We start from the raw sequence: 20,283 nt of genomic DNA on the forward strand, positions 1-20,283 counted from the left end.
ATTTAGGAGGCTGAAGGGAGGCCTTACAGAGTTTTATAAAATCATGAGGGCCGTAGGTAAGGTGAATAGTTAATGTCTTTTACTGAGGGTAGGGGAGTCCAAAATTAGAGGGCGTGGGTTTGAGGTACACAGATGGGAAAGGTTTAGAAAGATTTGGGCCAAACACAAACAAATGGGACTAGTTCAATTTAGGAAACCTGGTCGGCACAGACGAGGTGGGCAGAAGGACCTGTTTCTGTGCTGCATGACTCTATGACTCTGTAACTGTACTGTGGTCCATTATGCAAAACTCCATCTAAAGGCCTGACCAAGAAATGTGTGAATACTGTACAAATGTAGGAAAAGTGCTAATCCAACTTTTGTAGACCTACTGAGGGCAAAACTGCCAATATTCGCTGTGTTCAATCCACTTAGAATGACTGCAAGTTTAGGAATTAACATACGTACATAATGTGGATATCCAGAAATTGTGGTTAGTGATACTGCACTCCTCCAGATAGTATGCTGCATGCGTTCCTCCAATCTGCAATCTCTTAACCAGTGAGTTGATGAATAGACTCTCTATAAAACCAATTGTTAATGTATTTCTTGTTGACTGAATGTAACTAGGCTTTCAAAGACATACTAAACAATCTCACCAATTTCAAAGAGCTAACTTTATATTGAAGGAGTGTCTGATTTCTCCATTATGATTAAATAAACATTATTTTTAGAATAGATAATGAAAATATGTCAAATATCAACTCCCCACTAAAATATCGTTGCATAAACCCAGTTGAAGATGTGAACCTATACTGATCCTAAGTCACAGGGCAAAAGTGAGGACTGCAGATGCTGGAAATCAGAGCCTAGATGAAAGTGGTGCTGGAAAAGCACAGCATTTGGCAAAAGCCTTCATCAGGAATGGAGGCAGGGAGCCTCCAGGGTGGAGAGATAAAGGACGGGGGGTGGGGGGTGGGGGTGGATGGTGGGCCTGGGGAGAAGGTAGCAGAGAGTACAATAGGTGAATGGGGGTGGGGATGAAGGTGATAGGTCAGAGGGGATAGGTGGGAAGGGAGATTGACAGGTAGGACAGGTCATGAGGATGGTGCTGAGCTGGAAGTTTAGAACTGGGGTAAGGTGGGGGGAGGGGAAATGAGGAAACTGGTGAGGTCCACATTGATGCCCTGGGGTTGAAGTGTTCTGAGGCAGAAGCTGAAGAGTTGTTCCTCCAGGTGTCGGGTGGTGAGAGAGTGGTGGTGGAGGAGGCCCAGGACCTGCATGTCCTCGGCAGAGTGGGAGGGGGCGTTGAAATGTTGGGCCACGGGACCGTGAGGTTGATTGGTGTGGGTGTCCAGAGATGTTCCCTGAAGCGCTCTGTGAGGAGGAGTCCAGTCTCCCCAATGTAGAGGAGACCACATTGGGAGCAACGGATACAGTAAATGATATTGGTAGATGTGCAGGTGAAACTTTGATGGGGGAATAAGGCTCCTTTGGGGTCTTGGATGGAGGTGACGGAGGAGGTGTGGGCGCAGGTTTTGCAATTCCTGTGGTGGCAGGGGAAGGTGCCAGGAGGGGAGGGTGGGTTGTTGGAGGGCATGGACCTGACCAGGTAATTCTGAACTTTAGTCACAAACTACCCCAATAGAACCACAGCCTAACCTACGGGGATTTTCATGGTCTGTTTTGGTTCTATTCACACTTCCTTTGCAGAAATGGCTGGCTTTTTCTGAGGTACAGTATCTGTAACTCTTTGGTATCTTACTTAAACAATAATCCTTTAGAAATGTGCCTCAATGGTGACTATCAATGAACTATTTACATGTGAAGAATATCACCCTCAATGCTAACCAGTATTGTATTCTAGTAGGGGCAGACAGAGATGTTGGAGTCCAGCAGCTCTAGACTGGGACTAACACTAACTCATCACTCTAAGTAAATGTAATTTACTATATATCCTTTCTGTCACAGGCACTGCTCTATATCGTCATTATATTTCAAGTACTTCACAGGACTGCTCCACTCAAAGTAAAAGCTGAAAATCAAAAATCTCCTTTCTAAGCTATCGATGTATCCTTTAAGCTTATAAGAGATTTAGAAATCGCTAACAAATCTCGAGGTCCCATTAGTTACATTGCTGGATTACAAAACACAAACACAGCAGTGGTGTGTAAAACTCCTTCACTCTAAAGCCAGACCACAAAAACTCTATGTTCCTGTGTTGAACTTTGCACAAATCTGAATTGTTGCCTTCTTCAAATTGCAGGAGATCTGGATTATTTTGTTTACAAGTTATTCTGATGACAAAGTTCTGAAAAATAAGATGAGAGCATTTTTTAGACAAGACTGTTTGCAGGCAGAGTTCTCTGAGTATTTTACATTAGGAATAGGAAACATTTTGTGCCAAGGAGCAAAATGGAAAATTAAGAGCTTGATATAGCAGCTAAGGCTAATTTGATCAAGAAAACTTGGAAAGGAGCAAGGGTGTTGACAAGTTGGTGAGGTGTTCCAAAGGACAGTGCTGAATGTAGACTGAGGGTTATGTAGCCCAATTTTAGACAAAAGGAAGTGCTTAAGACTTAAACTGATCATGAAAGAAGGATGAGACAAGGCTTGAGATTCAAAATGAGGGTGATAGTTTGAAAGTCAAATTGAATCTTTATGCAAATGGTAAGAACTTGTGCCATTAATTAAATGCCACTGAGAGGATTAGTACAGTCAAAACTCAAGAAACAAAAAGCGATACTCTCAGTTTAGCTACAGGAACTTTTCCACAGTGATTGTGGAGAAGGCAAATCAAAAAATGCTTCAGGCTTGGATTTTAAACTAACATTACTTATTCTACATTTATAGTAAATACTGCTGTACAAGGCAACCATGGATATACCTGGCTCTGATGTTATAGTTACATTAGGTAAAGACTAATCTATTTTGTTGTGCATGTTCAAATCCATCTTGGTGTGTCATCCAGAAAGTAGGCAGGTCTACTGTGTAGTCTGGTCAGAATATTCTTCCTCCACCCACTCTGTAGTATTTACACTATGTGATGTGCAGATCTGTGACAGCAGTGCCAGGTTACTCCAGGTTTCTACTTCCCCTATACAACACAGTCACAATGCTGATCATGATTTGGAGGTGCTGGTGTTGGATTGGGCCTTACAAAGTTAAAAATGACACAACACAAGGTTATAGTCCAACAGGTTAATTTAAAGCACTAGTCTTTGGGGGCGCTGCTCCTTCATCAGGTGGTTGTGGAGTATAAATCGTAGGACACAGAATTTATAGCAAATGTTTACCGGGTGATGTAACTGAAATTATATATTGAAAAAGACCTGGATTGTTTGTTAGATCTCTCATCTTTTTGAATGGGCATGTTGGTTTCAGTCCTTCAATATGTAAATCCAAACTTTCTTAAAGTTATATTCTCAAGTATACTTTAACAACAGGTGCCATGTTGGCCCAGATAATGCACTGAAGGTATGAGGTGCCCTGTATGAGGCTGTCTGTGCCCCAATGTTCAGACTGATTCTAATCTAAAAAAGGGATTTACAGAGTCTTACATAGATTTAAACAGTTTTTTGAGCAAAATACAATGTAATTCTGCAAGTACAATTCTCACAAGCACCCTCTCACAGACTTACATCCCTTTACACTCACACTGTAAACGTTTGCAATAAATTCTGTGTCCTACAATCTTATATTCTACAACCATCTGATGAAGGAGCAGCACTCCAAAAGCTAGTGCTTCCAAATAAACCTGTTGGACGATAGCCCGGTGTTGTGTGATTTTTAACACAATGCTTATCAATGCAGGAGGCCAAGAGGTAGAACTGCATGTCATCAGCATTGCAAAATTGTAATCAATCTAGTGCCGCTGTGTGTGTCATCTTAGCCTTGGAGATATTTAGCTGCATGGTTCAGTGCCTCTGTTAAATTAGCTACTTGGCAATTTTAAGTTGTACTTTCTTTTAGTAGTTCTGTGTCCTAGCCTGTCCTTTCCTAAAGGTAGTGACTTAGCTTGATCAATGATTTTAAGAGCAAGAGATGTGGCTCTGATGTTCTTCTTAATGGTTACCTTTTATTTTCATGCTTAAGAGAGGACGTGCAGAAAAGCAATTTACCCGTGGGATTTTGTTTAGCCATGCATTCCATTTGAGGTTATTGCAGTTACAAGGTTCATTTAACTTTGAAGCTTATCTGGAAACTGATGGTAGCAGAACTGATTTGGAATTAGACTGAATTAGGAAATTAGAGAATTGTTTGCAACAAATGTTTAGTTTACTGTATGTTAAGTTCATAATTGATTGAACTGCCGGGCAGAAAGATGTTTTGTAAATAGTCTAGATTCAATAGGGAATAGCTAATTCAAATAATTTTAATGTGCAGACAAATCTGTGGCTCTCGCAGTTCATAGGAGTCTCGGTGTCATAGAGTCTCACAACATGGAAACAAACCCTAAGGTCCAACCATGCCAACCAAGTTTCCCAACTAAGCTAGACCCACTTCCCTGCATTTGGCCCATAGCCCTCTAAACCTTTCCAATTTGTGTACATATCAAATGTCTTTTAAATGTTGTAACTGTATCTGCACCCACCACTTCCTCTGGCAATTCATTCTATATGTGGACCAACCTCTGTGTGAAAAACGTGCTTCTCAGGCCCTTTTTAAATCTTTCTCATCTCACCTTAAAAATATGCCCCCTTGTCTTCAACTCCTCCTAAGGAAAAAAGACTTTTACTATCCACCTTACCCATGGCCCTCATGATTTCATAAACTCTATCAGGTCGTCCCTTAACTTCCTGCGCTTCAGTGAGAAAAGTCCAGCGTATCCTCATAACTCAAACCCTTCAGTCCTGGCAACATCCTTGCAAGTCTTTTCTGAAACCTTTTCAGTTTAATAATACCCTTCCTGTAGCAGGACAGCTTAAAACTGTAGACAATACTCCAAAAGTGGCCTCGCTGACATCCTATACAACCTCAACATGATGTCCCAATCCATAAACTCAGTGGTCTGAGTAACGAGAAGGCAAGCATGCCGAACACTTTCTTAACCACCCAGAAACCCTAGGTCTCTCTGTTTGAGAACACTATCCAGGGCCATACCAGTAACTGTATAACTCTTGCCCTCTTTTGTTTTACCAAAATGCAATACCTCACATTTATCCAAATCAAACTCCATCTGCTACTCCTCAGCCCGTTGGCCCAATTGATCAAGATCCCTTTGTTATCTTAGATAATCTTCTTTCCTGTCAACTACATCATCAATTTTGGTGTCACCCACAGTGGTACTAACCATGCTTTCTAAATTCTCCTCCAAATCGTTTATATAAATTATAAAAAAAAGGTGGACCCAGCACCTATCGTTGTGGAACACAACTGGTCACAGATCTGCAGTCTGAGAAACAATCCTCCACCACCACCCATGTCACCTGCCATCTAGCTCTCTCTGAATCCCATGTGATCCAGTTTTATTACTTAGTCTACCATGTGGAAGCCTGTCAAAAGCTTTATTAAAGTCCATGTAGACAATGTCTACTGCTTTGCCCTCATCAATGTTTTAGGTTACGTCCTGAAAAAAACTCAATAAAAACCTACAATCAGTCCACTGAACTGTGATATGATGCATGTCAATCTATAGGAAAAACATTGAAATCTTGCATCAATAGTCTGTGTTGTAATGCAACATATCCATAGTGGTTGACATGTTGATGAGTTGACGGATTATATCTTTTGCCTCTTCGCTATGAATACCTGGAAGCACAAGTCCAGTTAGCCTTTATTTCTTTCATGTTCATTAAAAGATTTTAATTGAATGTTAAATGTAATTCACTTAGATGATCCTAAGAGATTCAGCTGTGTAAATTTCAGTGCAATACTACCCTCTTGGGGCAGTACTAGACAGGAAACCAACTATACTGAAAACTCATCAAGAATATTAGTGATAAAAAGGGGGAAAAAAAACATCATGCCGGATACAATAAATGATATTAGTGGATGTGCAGGTTAAACTTTGATGGATGTGCAAGACTCCTTTAGGGCCTTGGATGGACGTGAGGGAGGAGGTGTGGGCGCAGGTTTTGCAGTTCTTGCGGTGGCAAGGGAAGGTGCCAGGATGGGAGGGTGGGTTGTAGGGGCCTGCACATCCATTAATATCATTTATTGTATCCGTTGCTCCTGATGCAGTCTCCTCTACATTGGGGAGACTGGACACCTCCTAGGAGAGCACTTTAGGGAACATCTCTGGGACACCTGCACCAATCAATCACACCGCCCTGTGGCCCAACATTTCAACTCCCCCTCCCACTCTGCCGAGGACATGGAGGTCCTGAGCCTCCTTCACCGCCGCTCCCTCACCACCAGACACCTGGAGGAAGAACGCCTCATCTTCTGCCTCAGAACACTTCAACCCCAGGGCATCAATGTGGACTTCAACAGTTTCCTCATTTCCCCTTCCCCCACTTCACCCTAGTTCCAAACTTCCAGCTCAGCACTGTCCCCATGACTTGTCCTATCTGCCTATCTTCTTTTCCACCTATCCACTCCACCCTCCTCCCTGACCTATCACCTTCATCCCCTCCCCCACAAAACCTATTGTACTCTATGCCACTTTCTCCCCACCCCCACCCTCCTCTAGCTTATCTCTCCACGCTCCAGGCTCTCTGCCTTTATTCCTGATGAAGGGCTTTTGCCCGAAATGTCGAAATGTCCTCAGATGCTGCCTGAACTGCTGTGCTCTTCCAGCACCACTAATCCAGAACCTTAATGACTTCAGCACAGTACAATTACTGCATATTTATGTTTAAAGTTTTCCTCCTTATCTATTTTCATAGTATTGCTTTATGATACACAAATTCTTAGCAATTTTGTAAGCTAGAGCTATTCCAACAGGTTAATAATACTCCAATTTAATTTCCTTTAAAATGCTCATAACCAACATTCCATTCATTGTCGGCTAAAGTCAAACCTGAGCAGATGGAGGTGAAAGAGCATTGTGTAAGGCACAGCCTTATACAACCCCTGGAAGCATTGTATAAAATAATAATGTGTTTTAGCACAAAAGGAAATCAGTTATTCCAGTATTTCTGAATCTCTTAAACAGTACTCCAATTTAATCCCATTGTTCCATCCTCATTCCAAACCTTTCATTTGTTTTCTGTTTCAAATGATGATCACATCTACTTTAAAAAATATGTTGGATTTTGCTTTTACTGTAATTTCTGACAATGATTTGACCCTCCACTCAATAAAATATTGACCAAACATAATTTTTCCAGTCAACTTTTAAAATATCTCAATTTTGAACATCTCTTAACCCTCTTGGTTCTATTTAAGAATATAAGTTTTGCCAGTGTTCTGCTGTAAATTAAGCCGTTGTTTTCTGGTAGCATTTTGGTGACGCTCTCCTGCACCCATATGTCTTTGACCTCCTTCCTAAATGAAATAATTGCATCAATGTAGCATCCTTTGTATCATCAGGACATCTCAAAAAGCCAAGTAAGTATTTTGTAGCAAATACTTTTTGCTGTTGTTATGAAAGTAATTGGTGGCAGTCAATTTATGGACAGCACAGTAAACAGACGAATGATCATGCCATTGATTTGCGGTGTTGGTTGTGCGATTAGATTACTTACAGTGTGAAAACAGGCCCTTCGGTCCAACAAGTCTACACCGACCCACAACCCACCCAGACCCATTCCCCTACACCTAACACCCACACCTAACACTATGGGCAATTTAGCTTGGCCAATTCACCTAACCTGCACATTTTTGGATTGTGGGAGGAAACCGGAGCACCTGGAGGAAACCCACACAGACACTGGGAGAATGTGCAAACTCCACACAGACAGTTGCCTGAGGCGGGGAATTGAACCTGGGTCCCTGGCGCTGTGAGGCAGCAGTGCTAACCACTGTGCCACCATGACACCCTGATGTCAGAAGGGACATTAGGAAGACTTCTCACTCTTGTTCCAAAATGTTGTAAGGCATATTATTAACATTCCTCAGAAAATTAGCAACTTCCATAATATAGCACTGAGTCATTGTGTCAACTTGGATTATGTGCACATGCCTGACAGCAGGACTTGAAAACACAGGTAACTGACTCGGAGAGGAAAGTGCTACCAACTGACCTCTAATGTATGCTGTGCCAAATTGGACACAGCAAGGTTAACTTGAATATGGAAGTTCCCTCCAAATCTATTCATCTACTTGCGAACCAAAACTAATAAATAATTTCAAATGTACTGTTGGTATGCACATATTGCACTAGATACATAATTTAAATTGGAGAGCTGGCTGTAGTCAACTGGTTTTGTGACTGTCACTGCAAAAAAAAAGTCAAAATGGAGGATTTGATTGCAAGTTGTTGTGCAGCCAAGAGTAAATTTCCCAATGGTACTGTTATGCTCATAGTTACCATTATAAGAATATCTCAGAATCAAGAATTTTTGGAAGATGACAATTACCAACTTCATTTTCTGTGCTTGCAGAGCACAATTATATGCACAGTTTGATTTTGTAAACAGTATGGCCTAAGCTGGAAGTTTCCTTTGCAACATTCTATTCTGGTGAAAAGTCATAGAACTGTGACATTAATTCTTGTTTCTTTCTCTGTAGCTGTTACAAGCCCTGGCAAATATTTCTAACATGTTCTGTTTTCATTGTACTTTTACAAAGCTTGTATTAAAAATATTAATGCACTTTATAAGGAAAGTAATCACAAGTGAGAAAAGAGTAGAAGGCTATGTTGATAGAGTTAGCGGGCAGGCCTAAACAGCAATTAGGGTGAAAGAGCTAAACCTGTGGTGTAGATTTTATATGGGTCTGTGGTGCAGGCCTTGCATGAAGTATAGGAACATTGGAATAGAAGTAGGCCAATCAGCTCATCAAGTCAGTCTCGCCATTCAATGTGATCATGGCTGATTGAACAAGTCCTTTAACTCACCTGATCCCCATAATCCTGTATGTCACTTGGAATCTGAAACCTATTAGTAAATGTGCTCAATGACTGAGCCCCTACAGCTGTCTGTGGTAGAGAATTACAAAAGTTCACAACCTTTGTGAGTAAAAATAATTCTCCTCATCTCTGACTTATGGCATTCCCCTTGTTAAATATGTTCAATAATGAAACTGTCAGTGTTTACTGTAATTATGGCTAAATAGGACAGCAACTTCCAGGTTTTGCATAAGTTTAAACACAGAATTCTGAAAGTTGAGTTATACTGCTTCTACATAGAGTTTGCTGTATAGTTGCTCAGATGTACAGTGGCATGAAGTTGCAACACTTAGCCATTAAACACAACAGCAAATCTCAGAGCTGGTGCATTCATGTGTAACCATTTTTTAAAGCATGTGTTAAATCATAATTGCTGACAAGCAACTTTGCTGAAACTGAAATTTTAATTTTACAAAGGGGCAATCTCATTCCTTCATAATTTAATTAGTTTGAAGATAAAACAATTCTTTTGACCTTTTCTTTCAATATGCTTCATCTTATTTTCTGATTCCCACCTTTATTTTGCTTTTTGCTCATAATTATGCTTTAATTTAAATAAACTTTACACTTGGTTTAGACTCTGCATGGCTCAGTGAAGATTCTTCAATCTGATTAATTAAAGAGCCTTACTGTTTCTTGCCTAGGTTACATACAGGACACACTCAATCTGCTCCCAGGTCCAAGTGATGAAGACTGCACTGAATCAGATATTGAATGATAGGAATATAGTGGTCAGAATTAAGAAACCTTTGGCTGCTGTCACTGCAAAGAACGTTGTGCACTAGTCTTTCATCACTGAAATTGTAATCTGAGCCAATATTTACATAAAATTTATCAAACTTACAAATATTTAAAAGCAATTGTTTTAGAGAATAAGCAAATTAGGCATTTTTGGGTATACTCAGCAGCTTTATACTTCCTCTATATTAAAAATATTATACATTTAAACATGCAATTGATGAAACATTGAGGTTTATCATAAAACGTGCAGAGAATTAGTGATGCAGATTGCGAGCATATTTTTCAGTTGTCTTTTAACCAGAGTCAAACATTCATATGAATACAGTGTGCTTGACTTTCCACATATTTAAATGTGGACATGTGGTACAGACTTAATGGCAAAGGAAAGTCCAAGATTTTCATTTGATGTGATGTCCAAAGTACAAATCCACTTTCTGTGGGTTTTAGCTGCATGTGCCCCAAGATAACATGATTTACACACAGCGTGGTTCTGCTGGCCAGTTAACCAGAGCTACAGCAACTAACAGCCAAGAATGTAATGGGAGTCTTCAAATAGAATAGAGCAAAGGTTGAAAGTTTAACTAACAGCTGCTAGGATGCTGAAGATTACCAGTTTACAGCAATGGATTTTATTCTGTGGCTTGCATTATTTTACAGAATCTGCATCTCACAAAGAATGCTCTTATTCCTTTTGATGGGAGTTTCAGGGTTCTCTGACATTTACCAGGCAGCTTTAGAGTCTGGCTAGTATTAAATCATGTTCACAGCAGGACTTTTTGTGATGTTGCTCATTAAGCCAGGCTTTCCACAACATAATTTACAGCAGATTTCAGGAAGAATCCATGTTCAAATATATTATGTGTCAGGTGGAACCTGCCCCACAGGAGTGCCTGCCTTACACAGGATAGGCAAATTGTCTGGGTTAAGTAAGTCAGATTATTGTACTTGGCTGCATCATTGTGATCTCTGCTCATTAAAGGAGCTGACATATTGATTCTGTTAATTTTATGGCTACTCTTCTAAACAAAAGCCAAGAAAAGTGATCTGGCGTCTTTGTTATTGATAGCTGTTTTTATATTCCATATGTAGGTCTGTATACACAGCGCTGTTTACCTTCTGTTTTCTGAGCCTTCATGATATTCAATTACTTAAGATCTTAAGCATTTGTTTATAAGGTAATGGCTTTGAAGGATTAATATTCATGTTACATTTCCTTCTTTCATTCTACGCAGGCTAGGAGTTCAACTGCAGTTCTTGGAGGGAGCAGATCTATCTACACCAGTTCTCAGATTAGCTGAGATGGAATTGGCAGTCACAGAGATGGCATTATTATTATGGGGTCCAAAACTCATTATAGGATGGCATAAGACAACAAGCTTACAAACAAATAGCCTGGTGCAGCCTCAATCAGGAAGAGGGGTGGAGTTGATGCTTAGTGAAGGATGCTAATGCTAAAGACTGATGCAGTAGCTTCAGTTATCCCAGTATTCAAATTGGCAGAAATGTCTACACATCCGGTACTAGTTATTGAACAGGCAATCCGAAAATTTAGAGGTACAAAACAGATTGAGAGAGGTGGTGGTAAAGTAGATCTTGGTGTCAGCACTGTAAATGTAAAAATGCTGTGTTTTGAAATGGTGACACCATGGAAATGAATAAGAAGACAGGATAGGTCTTCAGTAGCTACCAAACATAATGGTGCATGAGTAGGGAGAGAAGCCATTGCTGTTGATTCTGTGGATAGGATAGTATAAACAAGAATGGAACCAGATGAATACAGCTGCACTATGATAAAAACGTGTTGGAGGAGGATGGTCAACAGTTTCAATAGCTGTATACAGGTCAAGAAGGATGAAAAGGACTAACTTACCTTTGTCACTGCAGCACTGAATGTCAGTTGTAATTTCGGCAAGATATATTTTGGTGCTATAGTAGGAACAGAGTGACTCAAGCATAGAGTTTTGGAGAAGGTTGGGACATATTTGAAAGGTTGTAAAATTTTTGGAGAGCAACAAGGGGTTGAAGCCAGGGCAGTTGTTTATGAGGGTTAAGGGGTTAAGATTTATTATTTTGTGGGGTGGTAGTGGTGACAACAGATTTGAATGAGAGGGACAATGTAGCTGCAGACATAAAACCATTAACACCATTAAGGATTCTAGAGGGGAAGCTGGGGGGTGGGGGGAATCAGCAGTTGAGTGGGTCAAAGGTCAAAGGAGCAAGACAAAGAGAAGACATGAGGGGAAATAGGAGATAGTAGGGAAAATGCAAGCTTAGGACTTGAGTAGGGAGAATGTTACAAAAATGTCGCCCAATAGGTTCTTCAAAGGGAAAAGTTAATTAAATAATCTTAATCTTAGTGAAAAAGTATTCTGATAACTATTCTTACTGGTTATTGCATGTGAAGTTGGAGGAAAAAGGGGAGAAAGGTTTACAAAGGCGTACTACCAACACAATATTCAGGAGCGAATGGATTGTGTAGGGGTTGTAGAATACAGCAAAAATACCCAGCAATATAGAATAAAAATATAGCTTTCTTTTTCTGGACAACATATTGAATAAAGACTAAACCATATCGTGGTGCAGAAATTAAGAGGGATACTTCAGTCTAGATGGAACACAATTCAATTCTAAATATGTCACCAAAGTGATAAAGGAGACATTGAAATAATAAGTTTCCATTGCTTTTACAAAGGTAAAGTATATAAAACAAACAGTGGAATGGTACATGATGGCAGTTTTCAGTATGATACAATATTTTTAAAATTGTGTACTTTTCCAAACAGAAAATTAGTATCAGGCATTTGTCTTCAGTTTATCTATCTGATATTGTGCCCCTTGAGACGTTTGCGGTCCATTTGAGAAAGCCCTTGCTGAAACGTTGATTTTCCTGTTCCACGGATGCTGCCTGACCTGCTGTGCTTTTCCAGCACCATTCTAATCTTGACGCTGATCCCCACCATCTGCAGTCCTCACTTTCGCCATATTGAAATAGGATCAATTCTTGGTATTGTAGATTTGTCCTGTCAGAAAAGATGTTTCAGCTGCTGCAATAGGCCTTGCTTTATTTACAACTCAGTCCAGATGAACATGGTGTCATTAACTGCACTAACACTAATACATTTAATCCATATTTTAAATTGCAAAAGGTACAAACCCATTCTGGGAAGTCTGGTTTCATTTTGAGAAATCCTTATCCAAGGATAAACAAGTTTTCAAAGGTCCTTTCTCTCAGACCCACAATTGAGCTGGAACTGGAAATGTTCCTTTCCTTGTGGTCAGCCAACACATGCACAAACTATTTAACTTCAGCACGTTGGGACTCATCAAAATCAAAAACACCAGATATTTAATAGAAAAAGTTCTGCATTGTCTGTGTTGCTTCGCTTCAGCATACTTTACATTGTTCAAGAAGGAGCAGTTTAAGTGTCTAATTAAAATCATAAACTGACTGATGTTCCAAGTTTAGGTTTGCAGACATGAGGAGAGATTATTATTGGCACAATGACAAGATTTTAAAAAAAGCTCTGAAAATATTGCATCAGATGCAGCCTGAGCAATAAGTGCAGAATGCTGATCATTCTAAATTCCAAAAAGAAATTGGCCTGTTAAGGTCACAGTTTTCCAGATGAGACCTGGACAAAAATTAAAGAATGAAAGGAGTGATTCCTATTGGGAATTGGTTGAGGGTGAAGCCTTGTTTTAGTCAGTTCAGGGCAGGGAATATGATTATAATCCTGACCCCAGTGCCCTTCCATCATGCTCGGATAAAGGTTCCCTTTATCCAGCAGTACCAATCTGATTATATGCCCAATTAAGCTAAATATTTAGTGAAAATTCAGCAGTATAAATGAAAAAACAGACAATCAACAATTGGGCCATAAGCCAGGTATTTTGAAAAGCAAGACAGACAAATGATAGAATTTGAAACTACGTTAGTTATGGATGTAGGTAAATCCAGCCTCGAGAAGGGTTAAGTCATATCTCCTGGAGTGTCAGAGGAGTGTGAAGTGCTTTTTTGATACATCTTAGACTTAAAGAGACTGGAATGGGAATTTAGCAAAAACTAGACCCCAAATTCAATGATTCCCATAACCTTGTGCCAAACCGGAGAGAGGGAGAGAGGCAGGGAGAGACAGAGTAAAAGGGAATAAAACTAACAATTTTATTGCAGTTTTGAACTGCAGCCCTTTGTCTAATAAAGAGCACCTCGATAAATATGTTTTTGGAGTACTAAATTAGTCTACATGGAATATTTCACAAGCAACCAGCCTGATGAGTACAAATTTTGGAAGAACAAAATTCAGATTAAACATCTGTGTAAATTGAAGCTTCAGGAACCACCTTGGTCTTTTGTTTTTGAGCTTTTGATAAACTATGAAGCTGATTATTGAAATTGTATTGTTGGCTTGGCTTTTGCAAGTAGTGCTCAGTGGAAGTGGATGTGATGTGGAGACAAAACCAAACACCGATCTGTGCAAACTAATGGTGTTGGGAGAAGCCTCTGCCCACAATGTTAAGCATTAATTTTACATGCAATACAAGCCCATTTGTACTAATGATTTGCACAGAGTGTCATCACATTCACACTTGTATCACAACTGACTGAAAACTCTGTAACACCTCTTGTAGGAAAAGGAGGACCCAGAGGAGGGATGGTTAAATGAAATACAGGTAAAGTGTTGTGTGAAAATGTCCCTCATGAATTGATGCCTGTTATACGGAATCTCTGATATTCAGTTACCATCATGGTGTCCAAAAGCTTTACCTAACATTTATAAGGAATTGGTTAGACTGATTTTCATCAAGAGGGTTACATAGGCATTAATGGTGCAGGCATTTATACAGATAATGGCCTAGACATCAATGTTATAAGTAATCAATTAAATCAATTAATTTCTCAAGTTAAAGGTACAGTTGATAAAATGGATGAAAACACTTAACTTAGTAGCCAGGCAGGTGACACCATGAACAACACTGCATTTTGTACTGTTGACATCTTAGAATAACATGTAGGCGCAGTAAACAATGTAATAATGGAAGCAGGAAAGAGCGATCAACATCAAATAAATGGAATTTTGTATAGTTTCTATAGATGTTGGATCAGTACAGAGTAAATGTAAATTATATGAAAAAGGGAGAAGTTCCCACATGGGCTAATGACAGTAAAAGAAGTAAATTAGCTAATGGGACAGGAACTTTAAGTAAAATCTCTATATGAGCATTAAGAATGTTCTATATAATGAGGTATAAGAGAGGGGAGACTTGTAGGGACAGCATTTAAGGAATGCCAGCAAACTGATAAAACTATTGTTTGTCTGTATCCTATTTACACAGCTGGACAAGCTGCATGTGGTTTTGAGTCCAGCAGTTATAAAACAGCTAACTGTACTCTCGAAATTTTAAGTACCTCTTGAGACAACATAGTCAGAGTTGGACATGCAGGTGAAGGAGAATACTGTATCACAATATCTTTAAAAGAATACCATCATCATAACCTGTTTTGTCCCATCACTGATTCAACATTTCACATTTACCCTTAAATAGCCATGCGCAGAGGCACAATGGAATTGGTTAACATCGAAGGAGAAAATCAGACTTTTGAAAAGACTGATTCACCTAGAGAAATGGTTATGTCTTACTGGTAAAAATATGAGATGCATATTGCCCTGCAAAGGGAACATCTGGAAGACATAAAAGGAATTTTGAGAAAGGCACATAGGTTAAATGTAAAGGTTCAACATAATAGTCAGAAAATCAAGAGATTAAAACATTAAAAACATTAAGCATCATTCTTGGTGAGATGATATCTGGAGTTGGGAAGTAATACGTACATGGCTGAATGGGCTCATATTATTTCACATCTTGTACTTCTGTTAAGACATGATAATCTTAAAGCTTCTATAGTGAAGCATAATGCATTTTATTTCTTTGTGCATGTTTGTTGTTCTTGTGATTTATTTACTGATCATTATTTTGTGGTTCATTTATTGATTATTGATTTGCATATATAACTATAATTGTAACCAAACTTAATGTCCAAACTCCGAGACCTAGGTCTCAGCTCCGCCCTCTGCAAATGGATCCTCAGCTTTCTGACCCACAGAAAACCATCAGTGAAGATAGACAACAGCACCTCCTCCACGACAATCCTCAACACTAGTGCCCCGCAAGGATGTGTATTCAGTCCTCTGGGTCCCTGTACATTCACAACTGTGTGGCCAAATTTTGTCTGAACTCCACCTACAAACTCGCTGACGATACAACTGTTGTAGGCCGGATATCAATGGCGAGTCAGAATACAGGAAGGAGATAGAATGCTTTGTGTCTTGGTGTAAAGATACCAATCTCTCCCTCAATGTCAGCAGAATAAAGAACTGATCATTGACTTCAGGAAGAAAGGAGCAGGACATGCCCCTACCTACATCAGTGGAACTGAGTTGGAGAGCATCAAGTTCCCAGGAATGATGTTTATGAACAATCCGTACTGGACCTCCCATGTAGATGTGACAGTCAAGGAGGCACAACAACACCTCTTTGTCAGGAGACTGAGAAAATTTGATATATCCATAAGGGTCCACACCAATGTTTACAAATGCGCCAAAGAAAGAAGTCTATCTGGGTGCTTCACTGCTTGGTATGGCGACTGTTCTGCCCAGGACCATAAGAAACCGCAGAAAGAAGTGAACACAGCCCAAACCATCATGCAAGCCAACCTCTCATCCATGGATTCCATCTACATTTCTCGTTACCACAGAAAGGAAGTCAACATCATCAAAGACCCCTCCCATCCTGATAGTGCTCTCTTCCAACCTCTTCCATTGGGTAGAAGATACAGAAGCTTAAACTGGTTCAACAGCAGCTTCTTTGCTGTTATTAGACTGTTGAATGGCCCTACCTAATTTCAAATCTAATGTTGATCTAGCTTTTGTGCATCTCCTATGCTACCGTAACCATGTATGCCTTGCTCTGTCTAAACACCCTATGACCTGTATGTTATGATCTGCCTGCAAAACAAAACTTTTCACTGTTCTGAGGTACATGTGACAACAATAAATCAAATCAAACAGTAAATCAAATCTGTACCGCGTAATAAAATGATACATTTTAAATTGGACATGGTGTAACGACTGAACTTGGTTATGAACCAGTGTGGTGGGGAATGGCCTAGTGTTTGTTCATCATATTGAAAATAATGAGCCGAAGCAGAGAGACTGTGATATTCTAGACTTCAGAACTTTAATAACTGTACATGGGCTCAATGAATCAACAAAAGATAAACTATTACATAAAGCAACAACTGGAATAAACTGTTAAGGAACAAAGACAACCTGTCTCAAATAGACCCAAGCAATTAGCTATGTCTTGGCAAGCTTGCATATGCAAAACTGCTCTGACACCTGCTTTATAAACTGGAAACTTTATTCCCACAAGGACAACCAACTGCCCTGCAGAAAAAAATTAAGTAGTTAACCACAAGAAAGTGAAATAAGTCCATGGAGGCCAATATCCCATCATCAAGTCACACTTTCATTTATACATGGAGAGTCCTTGACACTGATCCAGCTCCCTCAGAGTCAATGCACAGAGTAAACAGGATGTCTGACACTCCTGTTTATGTCTGTCAGCCAGAGCTCCCTTACTGTTCCAGATTAGCAGCCCCAATCAGGGAACTCATATTCTATGATGTCCACCTGGTTGACCTCATTACAGACACTGCAGAAAGCTGGGTATTTGAATGGACAGTTAAGGCCAAATGTAACAAGAAATGAATAAATCACTTCTGATAAGAAGGCAAGTTGCATAGATACAGTAATTTGGATGAAAGAACTTCTTAAAAAATCATCAGTATGTCACCTCAGAAACCAAAGGACAAAAGAAAATCTGTATTAGAATCGAATATCAGAACAACTCAGCAGCACAGTGTTGAAGAATAACAGTGCAAAAGGACCAAACCCTGGAAATTTCCAGAGACAAATCACTGTTGGTTGAAGTCCTGGCCAGATTTCACCATTAATGGGGTATTAGCTTATATCACAGGCAGATATAAGCCTGGGTCACAGGCTTATATCTGCTTCCTTGTGGAGTCTAATATTTGGTTTCTGCATGCAGTAAAATTTGAATTATTGTTTCAGTATTGATTGAGATTTATTAATAAGAAGCCAAATTACAGGTAACTTGTGGTGATTTATCCACAATACACCTTGTCCATTATGGGATGCTTTAATATATGGACCTCCTCCCAATATAGTATTAAGCTTAGTTTGGATAAATTGGATTGAACCTGATGTTGGGCTTGGCCCATGGTAACACTGTCTGGTGGTAGGTTCTATTTTGATCACAGACTATGACAATGAGGAGCTTCTCCAAAACAGACATAGGTTTATTTATAGAACAGTTCCTGTGGAACTCCATACCCAGAGCCTGTCATCACTTCTGTACATCACTTTAAGAGCAAGATGTTTAAGAATGGCTTCTACATTTTGCTTTCTGTATTTACTGGCTATTCTGTTTCAACCTTCTTGGTCCACATAACTTTCACTTCTCCAGATGTGATTTGGTGCTCATTTTTAAAGGTAAAGGTTACTATAAGGAATAAAAATGGAGAAAACAAAAGTATTATTAGACCTAAATAATGAATCATTTTCCGTGAATAAACTGCTTTGTGAACTCATGTTTGATGTCAGTGCAGAATTGCTTGTGCAATATTTAAACAATTGAAATCCATTCATTTCAATCTCCAGCTAATAGAACATTTCAATTACTTGGGAGGAGTGGGATTTTTATCAGACCACATGCTATTTTACTAAAGACCTTGAACATATTTTATCATATTCCAGAGTGGTATTTTTACAGGAAAGATTTATCTTTAGAGTCATATAGCTGTATGGCACGGAAACAGACTCTTTGGTCCAACTTGCCCATACTAACCAGATATCCTAAATTAATCTAGTCCCATTTGCCAGCATTTGGCCCATATCCCTCTAAATCCTTCCTATTCATATACCCATCCATGTCGTAATTTTACCAGCCTCCATCACTTCCTCTGGCAGCTCGTTACATACACGCATCACCCTCTGCATGAAAAAGTTGCCCCTTATGTCCATTTAAAATCTTTTCCCTCCCACTTAAACCTATGCCATCTGGTTGTGGACTCCACTACCCTGGGGAAAATACCTTCGCTATTTATTCTATCTGTGCCCCTCATAGGATTGAGAATTTCAGATATTCTGATTTTATAATCATGTGGAAAGACACACTGTGACCATTCTGGATTGTTTGTGCTGCAATAGATATTGTATGTGCTGACCCCCTTCCACACTAATTGCTCTCACTACATGACCCCATCAGTAATCCCTCTGCCTTTCCCTATGTTCCTAAAACTGTTTCATTTTATTATAATTATTGAAAAATGTAATAAGGCATGTGTATAAGGATAACATCAGAGAACATGATGACCTCAGCAATTATACAAAGTTTATGAAGGACCTTCTTGGCTGCAAAGATACTTTCAACAAAAAAAAACAGCCTCTTTCATTTGACAGTATGTTGTTGCATGATGTTAGATGAAGACTTGATTCAAGTACCAATCAAGGGAGTGCTGTGATAGTTATTTTAAATCCAGTGTACGAGTCAAATGAAAATGCAAGGAATGTAGGGAACACATGATCTGGCACGTGTAATTTTGAGCAAAAGGACTGGTTAACATATACCATCTGTAATACATATTTTTAACATTCAGCTTGTGCTATTTCTGATTTAAATTTATTGATATTAAGAAGGCGATAAAATCCCAATTTGATGACATTAATGCTCTTAATCAGATCCTGTGCTATCAGTGCAGGGTAAAGTACTTTTAACAAGTAGAGAAATGCACATTTTATTAATAGCAATAGTAAACATGGACCAAAAAAAGGTTTTCTTAGATCTAGTTCAGAAGTAATGAGTAATGCAATTAAGTCAGCAGCTGTCGTTGCCTGCTTTTAATCACAAAGCATCATTGATTGCTTTTGATTATATCTCTATGGTGAAATTATTAAATACAGCAAGTGATCTAAAGTGGTCAGTTTAGCTTTTTGAATTACAGACTATAATCAGGTCATGTGGACATGAGAAATCTGCACTGTTTTTATGATGTACTTTCAGCCTATAAATTGCGCAAATGAAATTGTTGTTCATTTTCTTTGTTTTTCTTTAGGCATCTGCTTAAACTGCACTGGAAATAGCAAAGGACGTCATTGTGAGAAGTGCAAAGATAGTTACTACAGGAAGCCAGGAACCAATGATACAGTTGCGTGTGAACGCTGTCCTTGCTCAGTAGTGACATCCAGTGGAAGCTGTCATTTAGGTAATGTAACTTTGTCTCTTGTTTGACTTTTACAATATGGGAACGAACAACCTTGAAGTTAAGAGGAGTACAATTGTGGTCATGTGCAGTCTGTGAAAACTGTTTGCATGATCTAGATCAGTTTAATGCCTGTTAATTTAACTCTGACAAAATGTAAACTCTGGTGGAGTTACTAAACCATTAATTCTGTCAGAGATTTGTGAGATCTGTTTCTGCATTAGGT

At 39.2% G+C, this 20,283-nt stretch overlaps 1 protein-coding gene across 1 annotated transcript in view; it reads left to right on the plus strand.

Moving 5' to 3' along the window:
- The window catches only part of LOC122564795 (multiple epidermal growth factor-like domains protein 9), a 324,564-nt gene that overhangs the window by 211,898 nt on the left and 92,383 nt on the right, over positions 1 to 20,283 (plus strand). The window contains exon 4 of the mRNA XM_043720030.2: positions 19,911 to 20,060. Within this exon, the coding sequence (XP_043575965.2) occupies positions 19,911 to 20,060 (150 nt within the window). The remainder of the gene's footprint in view (positions 1 to 19,910; positions 20,061 to 20,283) is intronic.

This window comes from Chiloscyllium plagiosum, unplaced genomic scaffold, assembly GCF_037043375.1.
Source record: "Chiloscyllium plagiosum isolate Xiang-an unplaced genomic scaffold, Cpla_swu_hap1 HiC_scaffold_21, whole genome shotgun sequence".
Taxonomy (NCBI): Eukaryota; Metazoa; Chordata; class Chondrichthyes; order Orectolobiformes; family Hemiscylliidae; genus Chiloscyllium; species Chiloscyllium plagiosum.